The 23,092-nt window shown below is 38.0% G+C and overlaps 2 protein-coding genes across 5 annotated transcripts; both read left to right on the plus strand.

The window, feature by feature from the left end:
- The first annotated feature begins 235 nt into the window (after positions 1 to 235).
- LOC105051878 (vacuolar protein sorting-associated protein 20 homolog 1) lies at positions 236 to 15,137 on the plus strand. Of its 4 annotated transcripts, none has more exons than XR_003801813.2 (10): positions 237 to 637; positions 2,814 to 2,966; positions 3,126 to 3,278; positions 5,772 to 5,855; positions 6,278 to 6,482; positions 6,555 to 6,632; positions 8,036 to 8,115; positions 10,782 to 10,904; positions 14,013 to 14,100; positions 14,612 to 15,137. XR_003801813.2 is itself a non-coding variant. In XM_029266625.2 (6 exons), the coding sequence occupies exons 1-6, from the start codon at positions 536 to 538 to the stop codon at positions 6,578 to 6,580; spliced, it is 723 nt and encodes a 240-aa protein (XP_029122458.1). In that variant the 5' UTR covers positions 237 to 535; the 3' UTR covers positions 6,581 to 6,853. The 4 variants fall into 4 exon arrangements, 1 of the variants encoding a protein (XP_029122458.1); XR_012134322.1 differs by having other exon boundaries at positions 6,555 to 6,629; XR_012134323.1 differs by lacking the exon at positions 6,555 to 6,632 and having other exon boundaries at positions 236 to 637; positions 14,612 to 15,135.
- Positions 15,138 to 16,329: 1,192 nt separating this feature from the next.
- Positions 16,330 to 18,443, plus strand: LOC105051876 (scarecrow-like protein 21). Its single transcript, XM_010932523.4, is given in 4 exon segments — positions 16,330 to 17,979; positions 17,982 to 18,005; positions 18,008 to 18,211; positions 18,214 to 18,443. Coding segments are annotated over 4 exon segments (1,470 nt in total). The 5' UTR covers positions 16,330 to 16,826; the 3' UTR covers positions 18,303 to 18,443.
- The last annotated feature ends 4,649 nt before the right edge of the window (positions 18,444 to 23,092 follow it).

Genomic DNA, 23,092 nt, shown 5'->3' on the forward strand with positions numbered 1-23,092 from the left:
GTCATCGGCGTCGGCCCTCCATTCTGATCTCCTTATAATATTTTAGAAGGAAAAAAAATATTTGAAATAAAAATATTAATTTTTATTATTATTATATTTTATTAATTAATTTTTATCGCCATTTGAGTACCGCCCGCGCTATGCAGCGCGGGTTACTTACCGGTAGTAATATGTTCAAAACTTTTTTTATTTATGTTCTTTCTTTCTTCACAAATATAGGATGTGTTTTTGAATGTCACAATTCAGACAATGCGCTTGGGACGAACACTTGTTATATTTGAGCTTCTGATGTGTTAGTGCAGGGGCGGGCAGCAAAACGAAAAGAAAAGGAAAAGACGAGGGAGAGAGAGAGGAGCCGAAAAAGGTTGCTCGTGTTTCTCTCCTTCCTTCCTCAACTCCAAGCGGGTGCGGGAGAGAGATAGGGGGAAGGGCGCACCGATTTCCCCTTCCTTCCTTGGATTTCCCATACCCCTCTCTCTCTTTTATCAGGAGAGCAAGGATTAGGGTTTGGGGATTATTTTGGAGAGCTGCGGATATGGGGAATATTTTCGTGAAGAAACCCAAGATCACGGACGTGGATCGTGCCATCCTCTCCCTCAAGACCCAACGCCGCAAGCTCGCTCAATACCAGCAGCAGGTCCCCTCGCGCCTTTCTTCCTCCTGCTTTCCTTCAATCTATCTATATATGTTCGCATGTTTCTGCATGATCCAAAAACAATAAGATATCTTTTCCCCTGAATTCTTGATTTCGTATTTGTTCGTCCATGATCCAATAATGGCTGCTAGAAGAGGAGAGGGCTTTTAATATATCTCGATTTTCTCAATCATTGTGTCTCCTAGAACGTATTCTCTGCTAAATGGAGCCACGATCTCGTTTTTATAAATCACATCTTTTTCTCTGTCTCCATGCCATCAGAGATTGCTAATTCTCCCCAGCCCCCATGTTTTCCTTGACCTTTCCCAGTAGAATGAGATGCTGGTGGTGAGTTACAACTCCTGTTCTTCTCTGGATATGTTCCATGAAGTATTCTTATATAATACTGAGACAATTGATTAGCAGTGAAATGCATCTGGTCGATCCAGGGAGTTCATTTTGGACGCTATTCTGACTAAGCGTCACCAATAATTAACCAATCAGAGCTACCACTTTCGTCTTTCTTTTTCTCTTTTATGGGCGAGATGCTGCCCCGCAACCCACAAAAATGCAAAAAAACAGAAAACAAAAAAAAAAAGTTTGTCATTTGATATCTTTAAATGTTATCATATTTCATGCCAAAGCAAAGCACTCATGAACAATATTCATTAGCACTTAAAGAATATACCGGTTCCTTTCTCTGCATTCGTTTCTTCTTATTGGCCACAAGGGGAGAGTACTTATTATACACCAATCTCAGAATATATGTATCCTTCTCTTTTGTTACAGTCACGAATAAAAGCTAAAATCCTCCAAATATTCATTTTAATTAGTTATGTTCCGTCTGAGTGTTGTTAATTTTCTTCTCTTTCCATATTGCCTTAACCAATGAGAGGCTTCAAGGATCAAGGCATGATCCATATAACTGTATGATGTATTATGGTTGGTCAGCTCTCAACCTGATGACAACCCTCGACATATCAGGGTCAAAGTCTTGGAGGATGCAACTTCAGATCAGTTTATTTCCCTTGTGAGCTTGTAAGTAGTATAATATTGACTTTCCCATTTGAATCCTTGTCTGGTTGCCTATCAGGTTCTTGGTATACTGGTATGATTATTTACTTAATCCCAATTGCTCATCCACCTAGTTTGTGGGAATGCCTTTTTGAGCACTGTTGTATCCCATGGATTCTGTTTTTTTGGCAAACTGTGTTCCCTATAAATTCTGATGTCCATACACAAGTATGTTACAAGATCATTTGTTCAGTGGACATAACTTATCCATGAGGTCTTTGTGGTTTCCAGTTCAACTGACCATCCACTTCTTGGATTCATCATTCTAGCCCTCCAGCCCCTTGTTGCATGATATTTTACTTCTTCTGAAATCCATTTCCATGGTAAATATCACTCATGTCTATCCAGAAACCAATCAACCTACTGACTGGCTTTCCAAGTTGGGCACCCGGGAATGGACCAGCATGCGTTGGGCTTCTGATTTGCCCGGGGAGCTTTACACCGCATACAACTCCATAGGCTTTAGCCTTCTTGGCCCGGAAAAGAAAATCCACTTTTTCTAACCCATTTTAATCCTTTTCTAAGCAATGAGATGCACTCCTTTGCCTAACTCTGTACATCGGATGGGGAACTGGTGTCTGTTTTCTTCCCATTAGTTTTGTGACACCAATCATTTGGTTGTCATGGTTAGGGATCAAAGTAACTCTGGTCAAAGTTATATCTTTGTAGCTTGTTTAGTAGGTAATGCATATCCTAAGTCACAAATACAAAGCCTCCATCATCTGTTTTAGCACCAAAATTATGCTTTTTCAGATAATTTAAGAGACCAATATCTAATTTTATGATAGGAGTGCTCAAGGTCCTCCATGCTGGTAAAGTTAAGCTTTTTATATTTATTTATTAAATCATGAAGGTTGCTTTTGTTTTTCTGCAATGCTTGTTTTGCTTCAGCAAATTTGGAAAGGATATGCTCTTTTGGTTTTGTATGTGAAGGTCAGTGGATATAGTGGTACTGTATCTTAGACTATCTGCATAAGCTCCAAAGCTTTATGCACTGAATATTTGTTTGATGAACTTATAGGAAATGCGCTTTATGAACATTTAAGGCATTTTTTACACTGCTAACTTCATTTTTGTGCTCTTGTTCTCTGTTTTCTCCCTCCAGCTTGATGCTGTTATTGAAGCTGAGAAGCAAGCTGCAAGGGACCTGATTCGAGAGAGGAGGAAAGACAGGGCCCTCCTTGCACTAAAGAAGAAGAAAGCTCAGGAAGAATTATTGAAGCAAGTTGATGCTTGGTTAATTAATGTTGAGCAACAAGTATGTAGTTACATGTGAAGGAATGCATGTGTTGTAGCAGTGCAAGATTTTGTATGGTGGATATTTTTTGGTTGAACTACATAAAAATGACCTAATTGTACCCGTCCTCTTTCTCAAATAATATAGTAATCTCTGTTTGCATTTTTTGGCTTGCTTCAGTTGGCAGATATTGAACTGGCAAGTAAACAGAAAGCTGTATTTGAAAGCTTGAAGGCAGGCAATAATGCCATTAAAGCTATACAAAGTGAGATCAATCTGGAAGATGTTCACAAGTTGATGGATGATACAGAAGAGGCAAAGGCTTATCAAGATGTGAGTCCTAGTAATCTTTTTTTCTTTTTTTTTATTTTTGCATTAATGTTGCTTTTAGTTGAACCATTTGGAGTTTCACATTAGATAGCAAGTAGAAATCAATGCATGGACAAGCATGCAACTAACTAGATACAGATATCTCTCTATAAACACAAAGTATTCAATATTTATCTCATGAATTATGAAAAGCAATTCTTAGCCCAGTCACCTGTAGTTGGCTACATGAATCTGGCTTGAATATGCTTTTGGAATGATGTGGCATGACAGAAATCAGCCTGTCAGCTGTATGTTACAGCTCCAGATTCTCTGTAGGTTGTTGTATCTGCAGCATATCTCCTGTGAGATGGGAATCAGCTGTGAAGAGGAGATGATGGAAGGGGAATTGTTGAGGCCAGTTGCTTGCACAATCTAAAATTCTTTCGAATTTTGATGGTCACCTTTCTTAGACGGGTTTTGTGATCCAAAAGCTTTTGGATTGCAGGTTGTAGGACTCATGAATTGTACTACTTATCTTCCATTCCTCTTCCTATGGTAACCCCTTAAAATGTGGGGATTATCCTGGGATCTGCCAGTTGGCATCCAAAGGGGTCTTAAGATTTTGACAGATACCATATTTGTGGACATTGTAAAATATTTACATCATCGTTTACTCATGTCATGGTATATTGAAATAATGTGTTACAGTCTATGGCTATTGAACAAAGAGATTAGGTTCAAGGTAAATCATGTAGCGCCCAATTTGTCTAACTGAAAATGGCTATGTGAGATGTGATAGAGGTAATTCTTCTTGTAGCAAGGAATTGCTTTACCATTATCTGCAGTAGTGAAATTATTTTATTGTGCAACCTGGATTGTGAATGAGAATGAAGAGAAGAGATCAGCAAAACATGATGTGGTGTGTGTGCATGCACATGCACAGTTGTGTGGGTGCTGGGTGTGCAACGCATGCATGCATGGATTTAGCAGTAACTTATCTACCAAGAATCTGTCCCATTTTTATGCTTGTACTGCTCTTACAATACCTTTTTGTGCTTTCAGTGCCCTCCGATGCCTGTTACCAGCTCTCTTATAATTTACAACTTGTTAGGAGGGAAATCATATTTAGGAAATCGCACCTACTCTGGAATCTCTTTAGAAACTTACTTCCACACTCACTGTCAAGACATTACTTGTTCTAAATTTTTGAGAGGTTAGCTTTCTCACACCTAAATTTGATCCTACATGGCTACACCTGCTTCTGCTTCAGGTATCTAAGATTCATGATGCTTAGTTCATATAATGCCCTGATTTCAACTCTTTCCTTCACCAAAAGCTAATTAAGCTCCTGTTCCCTATACCAATACAGAAACAAATTCTGAGATTTTCTCCCACCCTGAAGCATTCAGCACCGTGGTGATGGAACCCATGATGTCTCTCTTCTGAGAAACCTTAAACATATCCTTCTCCTCACACCTTCCATAAATCCATGGTAGCAATGGAACCGACAATTTCTGCCTCTTGTAATGCCTAATCTGGCTTCTAACGCTCATGGCACGATTATATCTGATTTGTCACTTCCCCACAGATAATCAAATCTTCCCTCCGGTAATCATTTGGTGACGAAAAGCCGAAGACAACAGTCCTTTAACCTCCTCTCCTTTAGTTTTATATCTTATTGTTTTCTCCTGTATTTGTCCCCTGTTGCATGTGGATGGGACCCTCTTCCGGTTGTCCCCTCTATCTTCAACTTTTTTTCGTGCTCTCTGTGTCTTCTTTCTTTCTTCCTTTATTTTCTTTCCTTTTCATGTTTTGAGTGTGTGTTCTGGTTTGATTAGCACACAAGATTGTGATTCAGATCATATGGGCTTCCAATGCGGACTGAGAATGTTGCCGATACGCAATGGCATAATCATGGATTTTGTATTGCAACTATGATTAGCAGCCAAATGGACACCATGAGAAATTAAGTAATGCCTAATTTCATGCCAGCTGATCCAACTTATTACCAGCTAAAGAAATAAAAAATAGTCCAAAAATGAAAATCTTTTTTTTTTTTTTTTTTACTTATGAAAATGTAGAGGCTAGTTGCTGCAGACTCTCAGATTTGGTAGAAGATTTAATGGATAGGTTTGGTTTTCAGAGACACAGACCATGATTATGGTTTTCTAAATCATGCCCTGATCTCTTGCTGAAGGCATATGTTGGTTTCTACGATGGTTACTATATTATGACATTGTTGTTTGATATACAAACTCATCTTGTCAATGCACTTTATTTCTTAGAATAAATGGTGCTTTCTTTCAATTGTCTTTCCTGGCTCTTTTTTTAGAAAAAAAAAAATAAAAACAAATGCATCCTCCAAGCATGAAATCTCAAATATTGGGGCAAACCCTGATCCTTATAATTATTTTCTATAGCAAGTTATTGACTAAGTTAATGTCTGAAGAATACTTTCTTAGCTAACCTGTTCACTGTTATGAAGTTCATGACTTACATTTTCTTTTGTTACCAAAGGAAATAAATGCAATCCTAGGCGAGCAGTTATCTGCTGAGGATGAGGAAGATGTTTTAGCAGAATTCGAGAACTTGGAAAATGAGGTATGTTTGTTAATTTCTTTATGGAATCAAGTCCCTTAAGGTTTATTATATTATCATTTTATTTCCGATAGAATCTGCTTCAGTGGTTAATACATATCCCAGTATCAGTAGTGACAAGTTCAAGGGTATAAGAACCTTTTATGCCTTCACATAAAGGGCCATACTGATTGTGTGTGTTAAATATTAGAAATCAATAGGCAGCTTTTTGAGTCTATGGTAACAGGAGCATCAAACCGAATCTTAATCTCTGATTGATCAAGTCAACATCATTGAGTTTAATCATATTCTCCCATACAACTGAATTTATACTACTAAAAAATGTTCTTCTTGCCACAGTCAGATAAAGTTCATTTATCCCTATGTCAACATTTCAGTAAACTATTTCTTATCTAATACAAAATTTGCCTTTTTTAACTTGGCAGATCACCCTGCAGTCTTTGCCAGCAGTTCCTGTTTCATCAGTACCATCCACAGAAGTAGCTGGAAAGACACCTAAACTGCAGCCAGAAGCGGGACTCCAAGTTGAAGGCAAAGAAGATGAGGTTCTTGAGCTTCCTGATGTACCTACCACAACCCCAGTCCCAGTGGCATCGGATGGCATCTCAACTAAAGCAACAAGGACAAAAGGTCTCTCTCTCTCTCTCTCTCACACACACACACACACATACGTTTTGATTACTTATATTATTGCATTTGCAGTTTTGGAGGAACCACTACCTGCTTGAATGACAGATTGCATTTGGAAGGGAACAACACTTCAACTGCTTGTTTCATGTGGTGATATCTGGATTGTACAGTTTGTAAAAATGATATCTTTGTTTTTTTTCAGCTGAGCAACTTTTATCCTTCCATCTCAATGTCAATGTAATGTTATTGGAATGTTGTCAACATAATCAAAGTAAATGGTAGTGCTGAAAGGGATACCTATAGTTGTTCCCCTTTGTGTACTGTATGTATCTTTGATGCTGTTTCATTGATATGAAAACACATTTAAGAGATTTCATAAGGTATGATGTTGGAATGCATCATGTGGTTTAAATGTTAGGAACATAGTTTTTTCAATTTTAAAAGAACTATATACAGAGGTTTATCAGAAAGATATGGGTCTTGGTAACATTCCTTCATGGTATCCGCCAACAAGTTTGGGCATGTATATTATGCTGATGGATGCTGAGTGTGTTCATGGTAGAAGTGCAGACTATTGATTCCTAAGAGCAAAATAGATGACACATGAAACCTTTGTCAGAAGTTTAGTATGGGTCTAATTGACAATTTATTGTCAAGAATCCTTGTCTCACATGGAAATCACACAGCTAATGTATTATCTCCTTTCGCAACTAGCACCATCAATGCTGCCAGGCAGAAGAACAATAAAAAAATTTGCAAGATTTCTGTGTTGCTTGGGTATTTCTCTTCATTGTTTCAACTACTATTCTATACCTATTGTTGGTCTCCATTCGGTAGCTTGGAAAAGGATGCTTGTGTAATACCACCATGCCAAATATTGATCAAGTAACAAAGAAGAGCCAATATTTAACCCAAGGTTCGCTCTGCCATCGTACTGCCATGTACAGTGCATATTGTGCCATATTGGTACTGAACTGATATTCTGTACGGGGTTGTATAGAATGTCAATATGCCGAACTAATGCTGTCATTATACCAACATGGTACCTGTATGAGTATCAAAACTGGTATTGCGAACATTGTTTTAACCCTACCAGGTGAAGTGACAATGTTGTAATTGTATTGTTCAGAGAAATTCTTGGAATTGTTTGGCCTATAATATCTAATCATGTTCCAGGAGTCCCTCCTCCAGTTAAATGGCATACCTGCCAGTCTACTAAATTTTTAGTACTAAAGCAGTGTTATGTGGCTTTTTTCGAATAAGATATGCCTCTCCACAACTATAAAATAATTATAGTTTCTTTGCTTTGTGATGCCTCTCTAGGGAAAAAAAATTCTCCCACTCAAGGATTTGTACCATGATTAATATCACTATCACAACTTTAAAAGTAACATTATAAAGATTATGTTACCCACTGCCCACTAGAATTAAAGCCTTCTGCCTGTTGTGCTTGGTCTTTTCATTTATCAGTATATTTTGTTTTGTTTTGTTTTGTTTTTACTTCTTTTGCAGAAGACAATAGTGATCGTTTTCTAACTACTTAACACTTGCAGGTTCCGCAATTTCTTTTGGATGACATGATGAACTCGGGGCTAGGTGGATGCTGTAACATAGTGTGCACACAACCCAGGAGGTTAGCAGTATGGTTAATCCCCATTACATTTCTTGTCTGACTCAAATGTATTTATAACATGTATGTGTTAGGTATTGGTTGATATGCTTTGGTGTGGTTTTTCCTTATCATGCAGTATGGTTGAAATGAACTTTGATTTATTGCCTTAAAATGATTTACTCTTGGAGATGTTAGTCTTGATATCTACACATAGAATGATACCATGTGCTTAGACAGGATCGACATGTTGATTCTTATTTCATTTATTTTCTGTGTTATAAGCAAAGCCAGCCACCTGCTTCTCCTGGCAATTACGATTTGCCAATACTGAGATACATTTCCACATGGTATCCTACCTCGTATCTATTGGTGTAGTGACAATATTGTCCCAATTATCTGAAAATTCTTAAATTTATTCCCCATTTCCTTGCTTTGGCTGAATGAATCTCTGAATCATTCTGGGGTATCATGCAGTTATTCACAAGTTTAACAATTCACTAAACTATTGATGACTGGTGTAGGAAACATTAGTAAATTACAGATTAGCAGCATTATAAGTTGCTGGTGATGCTGTTTTTTTTTGCTGTCTGTTGTTCTTGTCCTACATGCTCATTTTTACATGAACAAAATATAAATATGTTGAATATCTTACAAATACAGCAAGTATCTTACTTTATTTTTGTTAATGTCTCTATGTTTTAGCAGTCAAAATTCTTGCGAACTTCTAGTGGATTCTTCCTATTTTTTCAAACTCTACATCTTTACCTCTAGTCAAATTGTACTGGAGAACCGAACTCGCAACTATTGTTGTTAGCACGCTTGTAATTGCTTTCAGGAATGGACTGGTGGTTAGATAATGGATCCTCAGCAAACTACTATGTTTATATTTTCTTTAATTTCCCTTGTAGAATACTTACATTCTTGTTGTTGCTTAGTTTGGTTCCTATGTGCAAATTATCTACATGGTTATTTACAGACTAACAGACAATGAAGCATCAACATTTTGAGAACACTTGTAGACACATTAATCATTTGCATGTCTGTTTTTGTTTTTTTTCTTTTTTCCGGTTAAGTAAATAATGTTACTATTTTATGGTTAATGCTAAATTTTGTGGGCTAGGAAAAGTCTTAATATGGAATTGTAGTTTATAGGTCAAGGTTAGGTCCAACTATCTAATATAGGTCAAAATTGGGCTACATTTTAAAGTTTACAATAGGATTCGCCGAACCGCCCCAAACCATATCATGTCAAAATTGGGCTACATTTTAAAGTTTACAATAGGGTTCACCGAACCGTCCGGAATCGGATGGTTTGGGGTATGCTGAACCATACTGGCAGCTAACCGGTGTGGTTCGGATGTTGACTTGGAATGCTGGCAAAGACGGAGCGAGAGAGAAGGAAAGAGAGGAAGAGAGAGAGAGAGGAGGGAAGGGAAAGACCAACGATGACCCTGCAGAGGCCATTGGAGGGTTGCCGAGGCCTCTGGGGCTTCCAATCCTCCATGAGATGCGAGAAGAGAGAGGGGGAAGGGAGAGAAGAGGAGGGAGCGGGAGACAGTGGGGAGGCCACTGGAGAACTGCCGAGTGGTCGTCGTAGCCGTTGGACGACCTAAAATTGCTCCGCGGTTGCTGCGGATTCGAAACAGGGGCAAACCTATTGCTAGATTCATTAGGTGTGGTGTTTTTTTAAAAAACATGATGAAATAGGGGCAAACCTTGTTTTAAACCCTCGACGGCCGTGGGGCTATGTTGGGCTGTCCGACGGCCACGGTGGCCACCGACGGCCCTTCGGCGATCTCCCCTCCGCTTCCGCTTCCTTCTATTCTCTCCCTTCCCCTCTCTCTCTTCTCGCATTTTCTCTCGCGGAGCCCGCAAGGCCTTGGCAGCCCTCCAGCGGTCTCTGTGGTCTCTAGTGGCCACTGTCGATGTCTCTGCCGGCCTTCCTTTCCTTCCCTCCCTTTCTCTCTCTCCCTCCCCTCTTTCTCTTTCTTTTCCTTCTTGGTTCATCCCTCATTTCTATGTCGGTTCGGGCCTAGTATGGTCCGGTACGAGGTTATACTGACTCGTACTACTGGCCAGCCAGGATGGGGTCTGGTTCCAAGTTAGCGATCCTTGGTTTACATATTGGACCAGTCTTGTGCATAAGAAACCTAGGTTGCTTTGGCCAACCCAAGCTGGGGCCTAAGATTTCATCTTGGCCAAATTCAGGCCATCTTGGTCGTTTGACTTCCATGCTTAGGTGTTGTCACGATCTTAGTATGATCATCTAGTCAAATATCCAGCAAGCAGCAAGCTGCCTTTCTACAAGGAGTCAAACTTGATGCAGCTACATTGATGGACTGCCTTGTGCGCATTGTTAAGTTCTTTCTATATGCAAAGATTAACTAAATGCAGTTTATACTCAATGTATCTAGTTTATATTTATAATGTCATCCAAATTCAGTACACATGCTTGCTGGAATATCATTCTAAAAGTTTTAAAAGCATTTATATGGGTCTTGGTTTCTTTTTTTTTTTTTTAATTTGTGGAAATTTTGGTTGGTATATTGACTTGGTAAGAAGATTTGTTCAACTTAAAGGCAAAAACATCTTTGGAAAAGTTCCCGTCTTTAATCGAGATCTGTTTCTTGGGACTGCTAATCTGTTGATTTTGGCCTAGCCATGACCGGTTTGAATTTCTATTGCAGACAGGACTGGTCATTATAGACGGCTGGTCAAAACTTACTGCCCTGGCACAGATTGCTGTTCGTTTTAAGGAACTCTGCGTGACACTCCATGATGTTCTAAAGGAACTTATCAGCAAGCCAGAGGTATGTGGCCTCTTTTCTCTTTGTAAATTTCATGTGATTGGAAATAGTCTTGTCAAAATAATAAAGGATCCTGCCAAACATGGTTTGCAGTACTGGACTGTACCAGTCCATACTTGGGTACTGACTCATAGTGGTAGGGAACGGATGCATGATACATCCCTTGTATTGAGTGTCCTACGAGAACTGGACTGTGCTGACACTGTACCTGTTGGGTAACTGGTATGGGTACTGAAACCGATGTTGTAAACTCTGTTGCCAATGGCAATTTTCTTTATTGGGTTTTTTTTTTGACTCTTGCAAAATCTGGTCTCACTATTGATCTTGTGGCATTCTTTAATGCTTCAGATAGAAGTGGCAGTATTTATTATTTATGGAAGTAGTGAATCTTGTATCTAGAACTTGAACATTACAGTTAGCTGGAGAATCTTAGTCTTTTTTTTTTTTTTTTTTCAGTATCTTTGCATCCAACTGGTAGAGCTTCTACCTGGTTGAAATTGATGTATTGATATGACATTTATACAGTTCATGACTTCATGTATTTGCTGATCAAATGTCTGTATCCTTGTTTCACATTTAAATCTATTGAGTCTCACTTCTTTTAGATTTTTTCTCTTCAAAATTAGGAATACTGCAAGTGCAAGTTTTTTTTTTTTCCTTTTAAAATCTGAGTATTGAATGGTTTCCCTTTGGACCTATACTTTCCTTACTAATTCTGTTGTTTCTATGGTTGGTTTCTGTTTATTGGATATAAACTTTATCTAGAACATTTGGCATGTTTAATATTAACAGTGTTCGACTAAATTCACTCAATCAAACTGCTGCGAAAATTATGTTTTGAGGCCATGTTGGAGGGTTCATCCAAAGTGAATGCCTAGTTGGTTAAGTCCCAACATTAGCACATATGCATATTCACTGTTAAACTTGACATTTGATTCATAGAAGTCCTAGAATCTTAACAAATATGGGGAGGAAAGAAATTAAAGAATTTCATGATCAACCTCTAAAGCTCTAGGGACTTGCCTTCCAAGCTCAAACTCTAGGTCTTAAAACAGGTCTTGTAACTGACGATTTCACAAAATTAAAAATAACATCCATTGATGAGAAAGAATTGAAAACCCAAAAAGAAGATGGTACGCAACACTTGGTGCATTGATAGAAGAAAAATGAGAAAAAAAGCAGAAACTAATTTAATAAAGGCTCATATAGATGAGCACATGCTTTAAGAGATATGAACAAACAGGGGTTAGCCAAAATGGATCTAGCATCTGAAGTGACACTGAGCTGAAAAGCTCCATAAAGGAACAGAAAATAATGGAGATCTTCATTATAAAAAAAAAAAAAAGAAGTGCTACTTAATTTTTGTTTTGATCAAAGCATAAATAGTAAGCCCGGACTTCAAGCTTGTCTGAATCAAAGATGAACCTGATTAAATAATTGTTACTTTCTCGAACCAGGATTAACTTAAAATGAGAATTTAAGGGGGAGTAGAACATGAACTAAAAAAGTATCAGTTCTTCTGGTAGTCTGCATGAGTAAATTGAGTTGTACCAGCAGAATCTATATGCTAATTGAAAGAAAATCTGGTTAAATCTGACTGCAGGTAGGCTGCTTTGCTGATGAAGGTCTGTGGATAGGTAGCCCCTAATGTTCAATCTGCTTTAATCTGACAGTCAACTCATTAGGTAGCCCCTAATGAGTTGTACTAGCAGAATCTATTTGCTAATTGAAAGAAAATCTGCTTAAATCTGACTGTGGATAGGCAGCTTTGCTAATGAAAATCTGTGGATAGGTAGCCCTAATGTTTAATCTGCTTTAATCTGTGGATAGGTACGCTGCTTTAATCTGCTTTAATGCTGCTTTGGATTGGTACCATCTCATTTGATAATGTGAACGCTCCTATAATTTGTCAATAATGAATCATTAGATTTTGACGGGCTCCCAAAGTGGGTAATAAAGTTTGAGTGCAGGAAGTGGCATATTATAATTAATCCCAGTTGTGGAAATCAATGATGTGTGGTTGTATCTCACAATTGGTCTAGAATGCAAGCAATTACAAACATACAGTTGCAAACAGAGACAAAAAGAGACAAGTACAAACATAAATAAGCCCTGGGTAATTGTGACATGTTCTCTAACACCATACAATTGATGTGCAAGTGGCAGTGTGAATGCTTGTTCAGACAAACAGAGACAATTACAAAGAACTCATGTCTTATACAAAGAACTCCATGGAAAGGCTGCACACGTAATCTGCATGTATTCCTTAAACAACCTTCTATTTATTCATGAACATTAAAGGAATGTGTATAGATAGCATAAAAGCAATGCATATGTTGTACTGTACAAGCCTAAAGCGAGTAGGTTCATTAAACATTTCGAATTTTGCATTTCGCCCTGCTATGACTAACCTTATCAGCCCCTTCACTATCTGCAAATAGCATAAGGAAAATATGCCTTTGATAAATGGACAAGGTTGTTGGTAACTGCGGCTAAAAGCTCACTCATAACTTAGAATATTTGCACTCTCTCACACATACTTAAAAGTTCCCTCTTTCTCCAAGCTTAATTTCCTTCTGGTAATGCATTCTTTGTTTCTTATGATCTGTAAAATCCATCATCAAGTTCCATTCTTTACTCCATGACTTCTATGGGAAGTTTGTCTTATATAGTTATATGTTACTTGTGATTAGACTTCCTGTTTAAGCACCCTTGTCGGAGGCTTGTGCTTTAGGTTGGTTCGGTTGTTATGCCACCTGTCTTCATAGATATTGAAATGGTAAGCCAAATCATCCAACTTCTCATGTTAATATCAAATACTTCAACGCAATCTGTCTTTTGCATTTCTTAATGACACACATCTAATATTTGTTTTATGGAAAAATATTTGGATGTGATTATGGTTATAGTTTGTGAAGCAAGAGCAACATTAGTTATGAACTTAAGCATAATTTTTTGCAAGTCAAGTGTAATGTCTGTCAGGCTGCTTGGTTTGATATATCATGATAATCATGGTATTTGCAGTATAGGCAGTTGTCATTATTCTCATGATGCATTCTGGACTTAAAAATATGATATGGTTTAATTTCCTTTTGCTTACCCTTATTTCAGAGGGCTACCTTTGTCAACAATGGAGTGGTGAAATCTATTGTCCATTTGTTGCTAGAGGAAGATAAAGCTCAACAATCTCTACATTGAGGTATGGTCATATTCTGAAGCCTCTTGATGAGGAAATATTTTGTCTTCCATGGGGAGGGACGGGAGGACCAACTGAAAAATCACCAGTAATCTTTCGGGTATAGAGAAAGGGTGAAGGTGGTTGATAACAACAGTAAATTTGTTACTCTGGCTTATCTGTTCCTCAAGCACTCTGACTTCCCAATGTAAATTAACTTTATATCAGGCAGCATTATTGCCTCCCACCCCCGCTTTTCCTTTTCTCATTCTGTTTGATGTGCGCATGTGCGCGCATGTGTGGAAGGGATGGGGGGTGGGGTCGGGGATAGATTCAGCTAACAATCATTTCAATTATGGAAATTAGCACCAGGCAAATTGGAAGGCCCTCAAATTTTTCCTTTTATTGTCAACCAGCACCTTTAGTTAATTCACTCGATTGTTTTAAAGCGATGATGGTTGAAAAGGGCCTTGTAATTGAAGCTTTTTGTTGCCGGTGTTTTCTCACGCCTGTTCTCAACTGCAATTCTAAGCAGGCTCTGGATGGGCAATTTAGAGCTGGAAAAGTCGGCATGCTTGTCCTGTTGCCATAATGTAAAAAAGCAGAGAAGCATTATACTTGTGTAAAAGAACTGCAATAACAATCGTGACCTCAAGCAAAAATATGTGAACATGTTTCAAGAGATACTAATCAGGATTATCTTGCCAAATCAGAGAGGACATTCCATTCCTGGCCAAGCAGAAAGGTGTGAACTTACTGAAATTTCTAATCCAGCCATTAGAGGAGTTCGGTGGTATAGACGGGTGAACAAGTTCTTTGACGAATTGGCTCGTTCTGCTGTAAACTAAAGAAGTATAGGAGAAGAAGGTGCTGCTATTGGAAATTCTGTTATTTAAATTGATGTACGCATGTCATGGATGGATGTAGACCTTCAACTGGTGTAGAATCTCAATGAAGAAAAGCCTCTCACTAAACATTTGATTATAAAAACATTTGTTATTAGATCAAGTTGGATCCAACTAGATGATATACTCTTTGGTTCTCTGCTTTCCTTCATCGATTAGCATGAAGCATGGATCATCATCTGCTATGTGAATATCGCTTATTAGTAATAGATAAGAATTAAATGATGGGTTACATGACCTGGAGCCTTTTTTTACGAGCCGTAGTTTCTATCCTGAGATTATTGTATCAAACGGTAATGCCACAGTAGTTGACGGGCCACCCAGTTGAGCTCTGCTTTGCAGCTACCAGAGGGGTGTGGGGGATGGAACAAGTTATTAAAAATAACCATCATGCCCCTAGGTAGAGTGTTTTTTCTCTATGTTTGCGTTGCCATCAAGCAGGATTTAACTAGGTAGCATTCATGGATTCATTTTTTTCTGACGAAAGCGGGACTCTGTCAGTTCTATTTTGCTCTGGTCTTGTCCCTTGTTTCTGGTTATATATGTTGAGGCATTACATGTGTATCTCAAGTTCAAAGTAAAAAGCACAACTTATATCTTTATCAAAAAAGATGTACTACTGATATTGTCTGACTTGACCGTCCAAATCCTTAATGGTATGCACCCACAAAAGGGAGGAGAAAAAAAAAACATGAGAATTGGAATTTCCAAGCTTCCGGGACTTGAATATTTTAGACAATGTGGGAAGATTTGGTAATGAAAATGTTCTTTCGCACCAATGTCAGTGGAATTTTGTTTTGATTAGGTCAGCGGACTTTTTTTTTTTTTTTGGTGGAAAAGTCAGTAGTCTTGATTAAAAAAAGAAAAAGAAAGAGCATTTCTCTGGGAGACTTTCAGGTAATTGAATTTTGTGTAATAACCAAAGCCTCAGTCCTCAGTTCCAGACTCCATGATGGGCCACATCTGATGATTCAGGACTAATAGGAAAAAACAAAGCCATGGTTTCAAACTCTTTTTTGCCCAAACATGTAACTAAAGCATGTGTCGATTTGAACTTGCGTTTCAAAAATGTATGCATGTATTTTGAACCAAAAAAAAAAAAATGTATGCATATATATATATATATATATATATTATATATTATATATATATATATATAGGGATACCTTTGTGGACAGGGATTTGGTCCAAGCAACGGAATATGCCTGCCCGCAGTAACCTCCCACTGCTATCATATCTAACGAACTCTCGAGAGGAGGGGAGGAAAATCTGGTTGTTGAAAAAGTTGGAACAAAAGGAGGTTATAATAATACAAGATAAGAGAATCGGTTGACGCGGTAGGGATTGAAAACAGGACAAGGCGACAAGTCGTGTGGAGACAACGGATGATTCCCAGCTCCTTCCTTTCCCACCTTCTTTGTTCCTTGTCGACTGCCTCATGGCATCTTTTGAACCATTCTCATTCCAACCACTTCTCTCAATCCCCAACAAATAAAACCCACTACTATTATCAAGCAAAATTAACCACAGAAAAAGAAAAAAAAAGGTAGAACAAAACACGGAGAAGAAAACACTACCCACCGTCTTAACCTTGGAATCCATGAGAAACGTCGATCCAAATCCAAGAATAAATAGTACCGAGGCAAGAAGATGCCGTTCATTCAAAAGGCGAAACCAAGTCCTCGATCCCTCTCTCGCTTTTCCATTGTTCTCTTTCTCATTTGGTGGCACGAAAGAATTTTTCATGAAGCTTCTCTCTCCGCTTCCCTTTAAATTCTGACACCTACCCTTGTCTTCCCTACTCACCCCCCATTGCTGACTCCTGCACCCTCTCTCCTTTCTTGCATGTCCATCTGTAACTCAGAGAGAGAGAGAGAGAGAATGCAAGAAGATACTGGAGAGGAGATGCTAAGTCTAAACTTGGGTATTAGTAGCACTTGGTGTTCGAGCACTACGAAGAAGAGGAAGAGAATAGATGAAAGTAATGTTATTTCTTGCGGTGCCTTGATGCGGGACGTCTTGGATAAAAAGTTCTTCGGGTTGCTTCAAGGGAGGGAGAGAATGTTAAGATTAGATCCCAGGAGGAATGGGTTGGAGGATGGAGGAGGTCTGCAATTGATTCATTTGCTTCTCGCGTCTGCCACTGCGGTTGACGCAAACAACATGATCTCAGCCATCAACGCCTTGCATGAATTGTACCAGCATGTCTCGACGAATGGTGATCCGATCCAACGGGTTGCAGCTTACTTTGCCGATGGCTTGACTGCTAGGCTTCTAACAAAGAGCTCTCCTTTCTACCAAACAATCATGGCCCATCCTGCACCAGAAGAAGAGTTCTTGGCCTTCACCGAACTCTATAAGGCGTCTCCTTTCCACCAGTTTGCTCACTTCACCGCCAACCAAGCGATAATGGAGGCGTTCGAGGAGGAGGAGGAGCATAATGGAAGAGGCTTGCATGTGATAGATTTCGATGTGTCGTCTGGATTCCAGTGGCCTTCTTTAATCCAATCACTTTCCGATAAAGCCACAAGGAGCAAGCCGATCTCTCTTAGAATTACTGGAATCGGTAGAAGCGTTGAGGAACTCAGAGAAACTGAAATGAGGCTCGTCAACTTCACAAAAGGCTGTGATAACTTGCAAATGAAATTTGAAGGGCTGCTGAGAGGTTCAGCACGTAGTGATTTTAAGATCGAAAAGAATGCGACGCTCGTCGTAAACTTGGTTTTTTACCTGCAAAACTTGAGGAGCTCTTCGGAGATATCTGATGTTTTGATGGGTATCTATTCATTGAATCCATCTCTGGTGGTCGTCGTAGAGAAAGAAGGTGGCCAAAGACCACGTACCTTCTTATCAAGATTTATGGAGTCTTTACATTATTATGCAGCCATGTTCGATTCGCTGGATGACTGCCTTCCTGCTGAGAGCACTGAGAGGCTAAAAATTGAGAAGAACCATCTGGGTAGAGAGATCAAGATTGCCATGACTGAAGAGGAGAAGGAAAGGAAAAGCATCTGAAGTTTGAGAGGTTGATACATGGAAGGGAAAGATGGAGAGCTTCGGGTTCCAAGAAATAAAATTGAGTTCAAGGTCTGTGGGCCAAGCAAAGCTTCTCTTGAAGATTAAGAGTCACTTGTCAACCATAGAGAATGATGGTGTCTGTGGGTTTCGAATTCTTGAGAGAGATGAAGGGCGGGCAATATCTTTAGGATGGCAAGACAGGCACCTAACAACGTCTCTGCATGGCACTGCGTACGGTCACCCAATCACTCACTTGATGCAGCTTGTAGCTGGCCAAATGTTTCCAGCCTCCGTCCACAGTAATTATTATATAATTGTACAATGCGCTAATCCATTTAGTTTTTTTGTTATTTTTATCCCGGATAATGTTGATATTTCAAATAAAGATTATGCCTGTCTCATACACTATCACTGCTTTCATTTGTCAAAAGCATCGATGAATCAGTTGGACATATTTTTGATTTCTTCATCATTTTTTTTTTTAAATGTTCATAATGTTATTTGTAAACAGAGACTCACCTTTATTGCAGATGAGGAGAATGAATCTCTCTGCTATAAACTCTAAGAGCCAAGTTTGCGAGAAAGATCTCTTTCTCATCTAATCTTGCTTCAAAGATAACTGAGGAATGATGAGGGAGTTTCTCATATTTCGATACTTATGGAACAGTAGATACTATCTGTTTGCAGATCCAAAATTCTTTCAGGGGCACTTCTTTTTCTTGTATACCCAATAACAGTGCCTGCATTTGAATCAAACATTTTGCTCTAGTCCTCCTTAATTAAGGACAAAATTGTGACATTTCTCAAATCTAGCCTGATCATATGCTTCCATTAAACCAATACTTGTACGCTTGCATGCATGCAGAGATTTTTTTTTTTAATCTTTTTTTTTTTTGATGAAAAGGGGGGCAAAAACAGCCATCCGGCCTTCATTAGAATTCAGAAAAATTTAGTGCATGCATGCAGTGATGGTCATGATATAAGAACTCGTGCATTAAAAGTTAGATATTACAACAAATTGAAAATGGCTTTGGATACAATAGCTGCAGCTGATGATAACAATCTAAATTCACTCGTATCCATTAAATTTAATTTTATTTATAGCAATTTTTGGTTTTTAAAGCAAAAACTCAGGAAGCGGTTTGTTGACATGTTTCTGTCTAACATCTTAATTGGCGCTTTTCTGAAAAAAGAAAAATCTTAATTTGCACCAAAACATAATCTATACCAGATTTTATATTGCTTGGGCCAGTTTTTTGTCCTGATGTGGGAGATAAGGTTGCTCCCACAACATCTGAAATGCAGCAATATTCTTTAATAGTTAACTTTGGACGTACCTAACCAAGAGTATGTTTTTGAAATGCACCTCAATCTAAATATGGTATCAAGTAAATGATTCTAATCTTCTGATTATGAAACTTATCATAGAATATGATCATGACTTTGTCAAACCTTCCGGCTGAGGCTATGTGCTGATGGGGCAGACAAAGAAGCGACTTGTTAATGGATAGAGATGGTTTATATGCTGTTTATTTTTATTTTTACATTCTTGGCAGGACCTGTTCTTAAGTATTTGAGTCAATTCAAACAACTATGCATTGGTACGAGTGGATCTCCAATATATAAGATTCCACCTAATGAAGATTTGCAAGGATATATATCAGTCGTAGAAATTTATATATAGTCATCTACTTGGGTTCCACCGCCAGAGTATGGCCGGAGAATATTTTGCTAGATATATTGTTTCCTTGTGTCGTAGAACATTTCCTTGCAGGAGAATAAACTTTTAGCAATTATAATTAAGTTGGTTCTTCCATGTGAGGATAGATTTCTTTATTGTCGTCTTAAGGGGGTTGAACTGCAAAATCCTATTGTTTCGTGTTCCACAAAGTTTATATGAGAGATCCAATGCTCTGAAACCGTTAGTCAACTTAGGTAATCTCATGATAATAAAAAACTGCATACAATTGAAAAGAAGATTTATTATGGAAAGTATCTCCTGCACTAGGTTTTGTTAAAGTTTGTTCACATGACTCCTTTGAAAGCAAATGACAGAGATCAAAAGAAACTCCCGATTGTTTATTAAAATAAAACAAAATAATTCAAGGTATAAATTAAGCAGCAAAGGAGGGGAGAAAGAAAAAATGAAATTAAGCCAGAACCAAAACCATACCGTGTTGAAGAACCATTGAGCTGGTAGGGAAAGGGTCAATGGTGTATATCAAGCTCAACAACCCCTGCTTTACGTGTGGCCCAGCCTATGCATGTAAACAATTAACGTTGACGGATTCGAAATCATGACCTCCAGCAAACCTAAGCTCTGGTATCGTGTTGAATAACCAATTGAAAGAAGGAACGAGAGAGAAAAAAAGAAGACATCTGATCAACAACAAAAAGAAGAGAGAGAGAGACTGGTGGGCAAAACTGCATAAGCTTGCTGTTCTTGAGCATTTTGCTGATCTCTCAATACTCCTGCTTCCTTTAGAATTACAGAGCAGAGACCATTCTCTGAAATAGTTAATAGCTGACATTTTGCTGACTTCTATAAGTTCCTTGATCTGGTCTGAAGCCAAGTGCCAGCCATTCTTTACTAATGCATTGTTGTTCTTTCGGCATTTGTCTATTGATATCTGCTGCATATGAAAGAGGTTAGAATGGTTTAGCTATGATAGAAAGGGACCATGTTTAGGTTTACTTTACCATTTTAAAATTACAGAGTTCACTCAATTGAAAGTCGCTAACTAATCTATCAGATTATGATGATGTTGAGCAAAAAGGAATGTAATCAACTCAAAGACTGGGAGTTTATTACAATAATGATATAAATGACAGGTTAAAAGTAAATGTTTAACAAGATCATAAGCAATTTCTACGATGCCATTTCAACTCTATCAAAACTAATATTATCTACATGATATAGAACATAATTACCTACTTGATTTGTAGTGTTCTCCCGTTCTTCAGTACAATAAATCAGAAGAAAATTTAATCTTTGATATATAAAAATTAGCATTCTGGATTTGCAAAGAGACTTCAGGAAGAATATCAGAACAAGAATTGAAGAAATTATATGACTGAATCTGGTCGGTTAAGGAAATCAAGCCTTTTTATTTTGTAAATTATGAAGTGGATAAAAGTATTCACTTAAAATGATGGATTCAGATTAACTGATACTGGAGCCAACTTAAAATGACGTAATGTTAATTACTGAGTAAAAGAAATAATGGTCATTGTAGCAACTTGTTCTTTCAATAAGCTAGTACTCAGATCATTTACAGATAAGAGTATGAATAAGCCTGTAAAGATAAGAATCTACTTCCCTTTCAGAGAAAAAACAGGAATCCACTAGAGAAAGTTACACTGGTGTGGGAAAGAGAAATCTTGACTTCAGAAAACATGTCCCAAAAGAAATGATGCTGAATTCCTTGCCTAATTCAGGTGGTAAAATTTGGTGGTCTACATCATTGAGTCTTAAGCTACGTCACATTCCACCAGCATAAGTTGAACAGTAGAAAGATTCCATTTTGGAAGTCAGCATAAGTTATCGACGCATTCAAATGGGTTCCAAGGTCAGGTAGTGGCCGGCGAATCTCTACTCATTTTCCAAGGAGATATATCTACCATTTCCTGGTGCAGGCGTTAAAGAAATGAACACAAGTCTATGACTTGTACAGTATGTTACGGTTTGGAATTTTCTTTCGTCTTCTACCACATGGTTTGAAACTTTGAATCGAAGAATCAAAGAGTGACTTGTTAGGCGTTGTCCAATCAAGGGAAACAGTGCTTCAACAGAATTAGCCAATATGGAATTTCTTGGAAAGATGGAATATTTTAAGCATACCATGGTTGAAGATACGTAGTGGAAGTTCCATGTGTTTAGATTAGCTAACCATATGAATCATGATTAATGATCAAAGGAGTAGAATACGTGATAAGGTTGCAAGCTTTTGGCATATTTATAGACCTTTGCAAATATGGCTTATTGCATAATTTTTTTTAAAACAAACTTATAGATTGATCCATTAGATCAAACAAAGGCTTTAACACGATTTAGTTCAATCCAAGTTGGCATCTTGGATTTGTATCGCACAGGACAGAGGATCTTCAACCATGGTGGCTTGATCATGAGAAAGTCCAAAATGGCTGTAGAGGTAAGAGCATGTCCTTTGTGTGTTTTTTTTTTTTGGTAGAAGAAGGCTGAAAACTAGGTTAACAAAGTACGTAGCTAGCTTACATCATAGCCCAGGAAGAACAAACAAGCAGATGTATGTCCTGGAAAAATAAGCAATGTTACAACAAACTTGGAAAAAAGGTGACACCATGGGAAGTCGTGTAGGCTTGAGAATGATCAGAAATTGTGATTTCAAAGTCATATATAAAATGTTAAATAGCGGCGAAATCCTATAGAGTAGGGAGAATGCATGAATCTTCGAGCGTGTGCACGTGCATGTATGCATGGATGCGTATGCGGGTGCGTGCGTATGCATTGCAAGCACATGCATGCGTGTCTTGAAACGTCTGTGCGCGCGCGCGCGCGCGCGGGTATGCGTGTGCACTGGGATGGACTCCACAACCCACAGGGATGTACGAGAGCTTCTCGGCCCTTCTGGCTCTCATATTATTTTAATCAGCAAAATTAATACAGATCCATCCCACAATAATAACGGGGTATTTTATTAGGACGCTTAATTATCCATTTTTTTTAATTTAATTTAATTTTATTTTTGAAAATCTTTAATTTTTTTTTAAAAATTAATTTAATATAATTAAGTAATTGGACTTTCAAATTTCTTCAATTCAAACTATGATTGTAATTTTCATGAATCTATTGTAATAGAGTTACGATGTGGCTTGTCTATAAAACAAAAATTTACTTATATGATAAAAAATGATGACGAAGCAGAATGATGCAACAGAATAGAATATTAGCAACGAAAAAATTAATCATTAATAATAGATTTTTATCACTAATAGTTATTAGCGATAAAATTATCGGCGCTAATATTTGATCGTAAATAATGACGTTGCTAATAACTTTTAACGATGAAAAATATTTTCATCATCAATAATCGATATTACCGACGAAAAGCTTT

This window comes from Elaeis guineensis, chromosome 9 (assembly GCF_000442705.2).
Source record: "Elaeis guineensis isolate ETL-2024a chromosome 9, EG11, whole genome shotgun sequence".
In the NCBI taxonomy this organism is placed as follows: Eukaryota; Viridiplantae; Streptophyta; class Magnoliopsida; order Arecales; family Arecaceae; genus Elaeis; species Elaeis guineensis.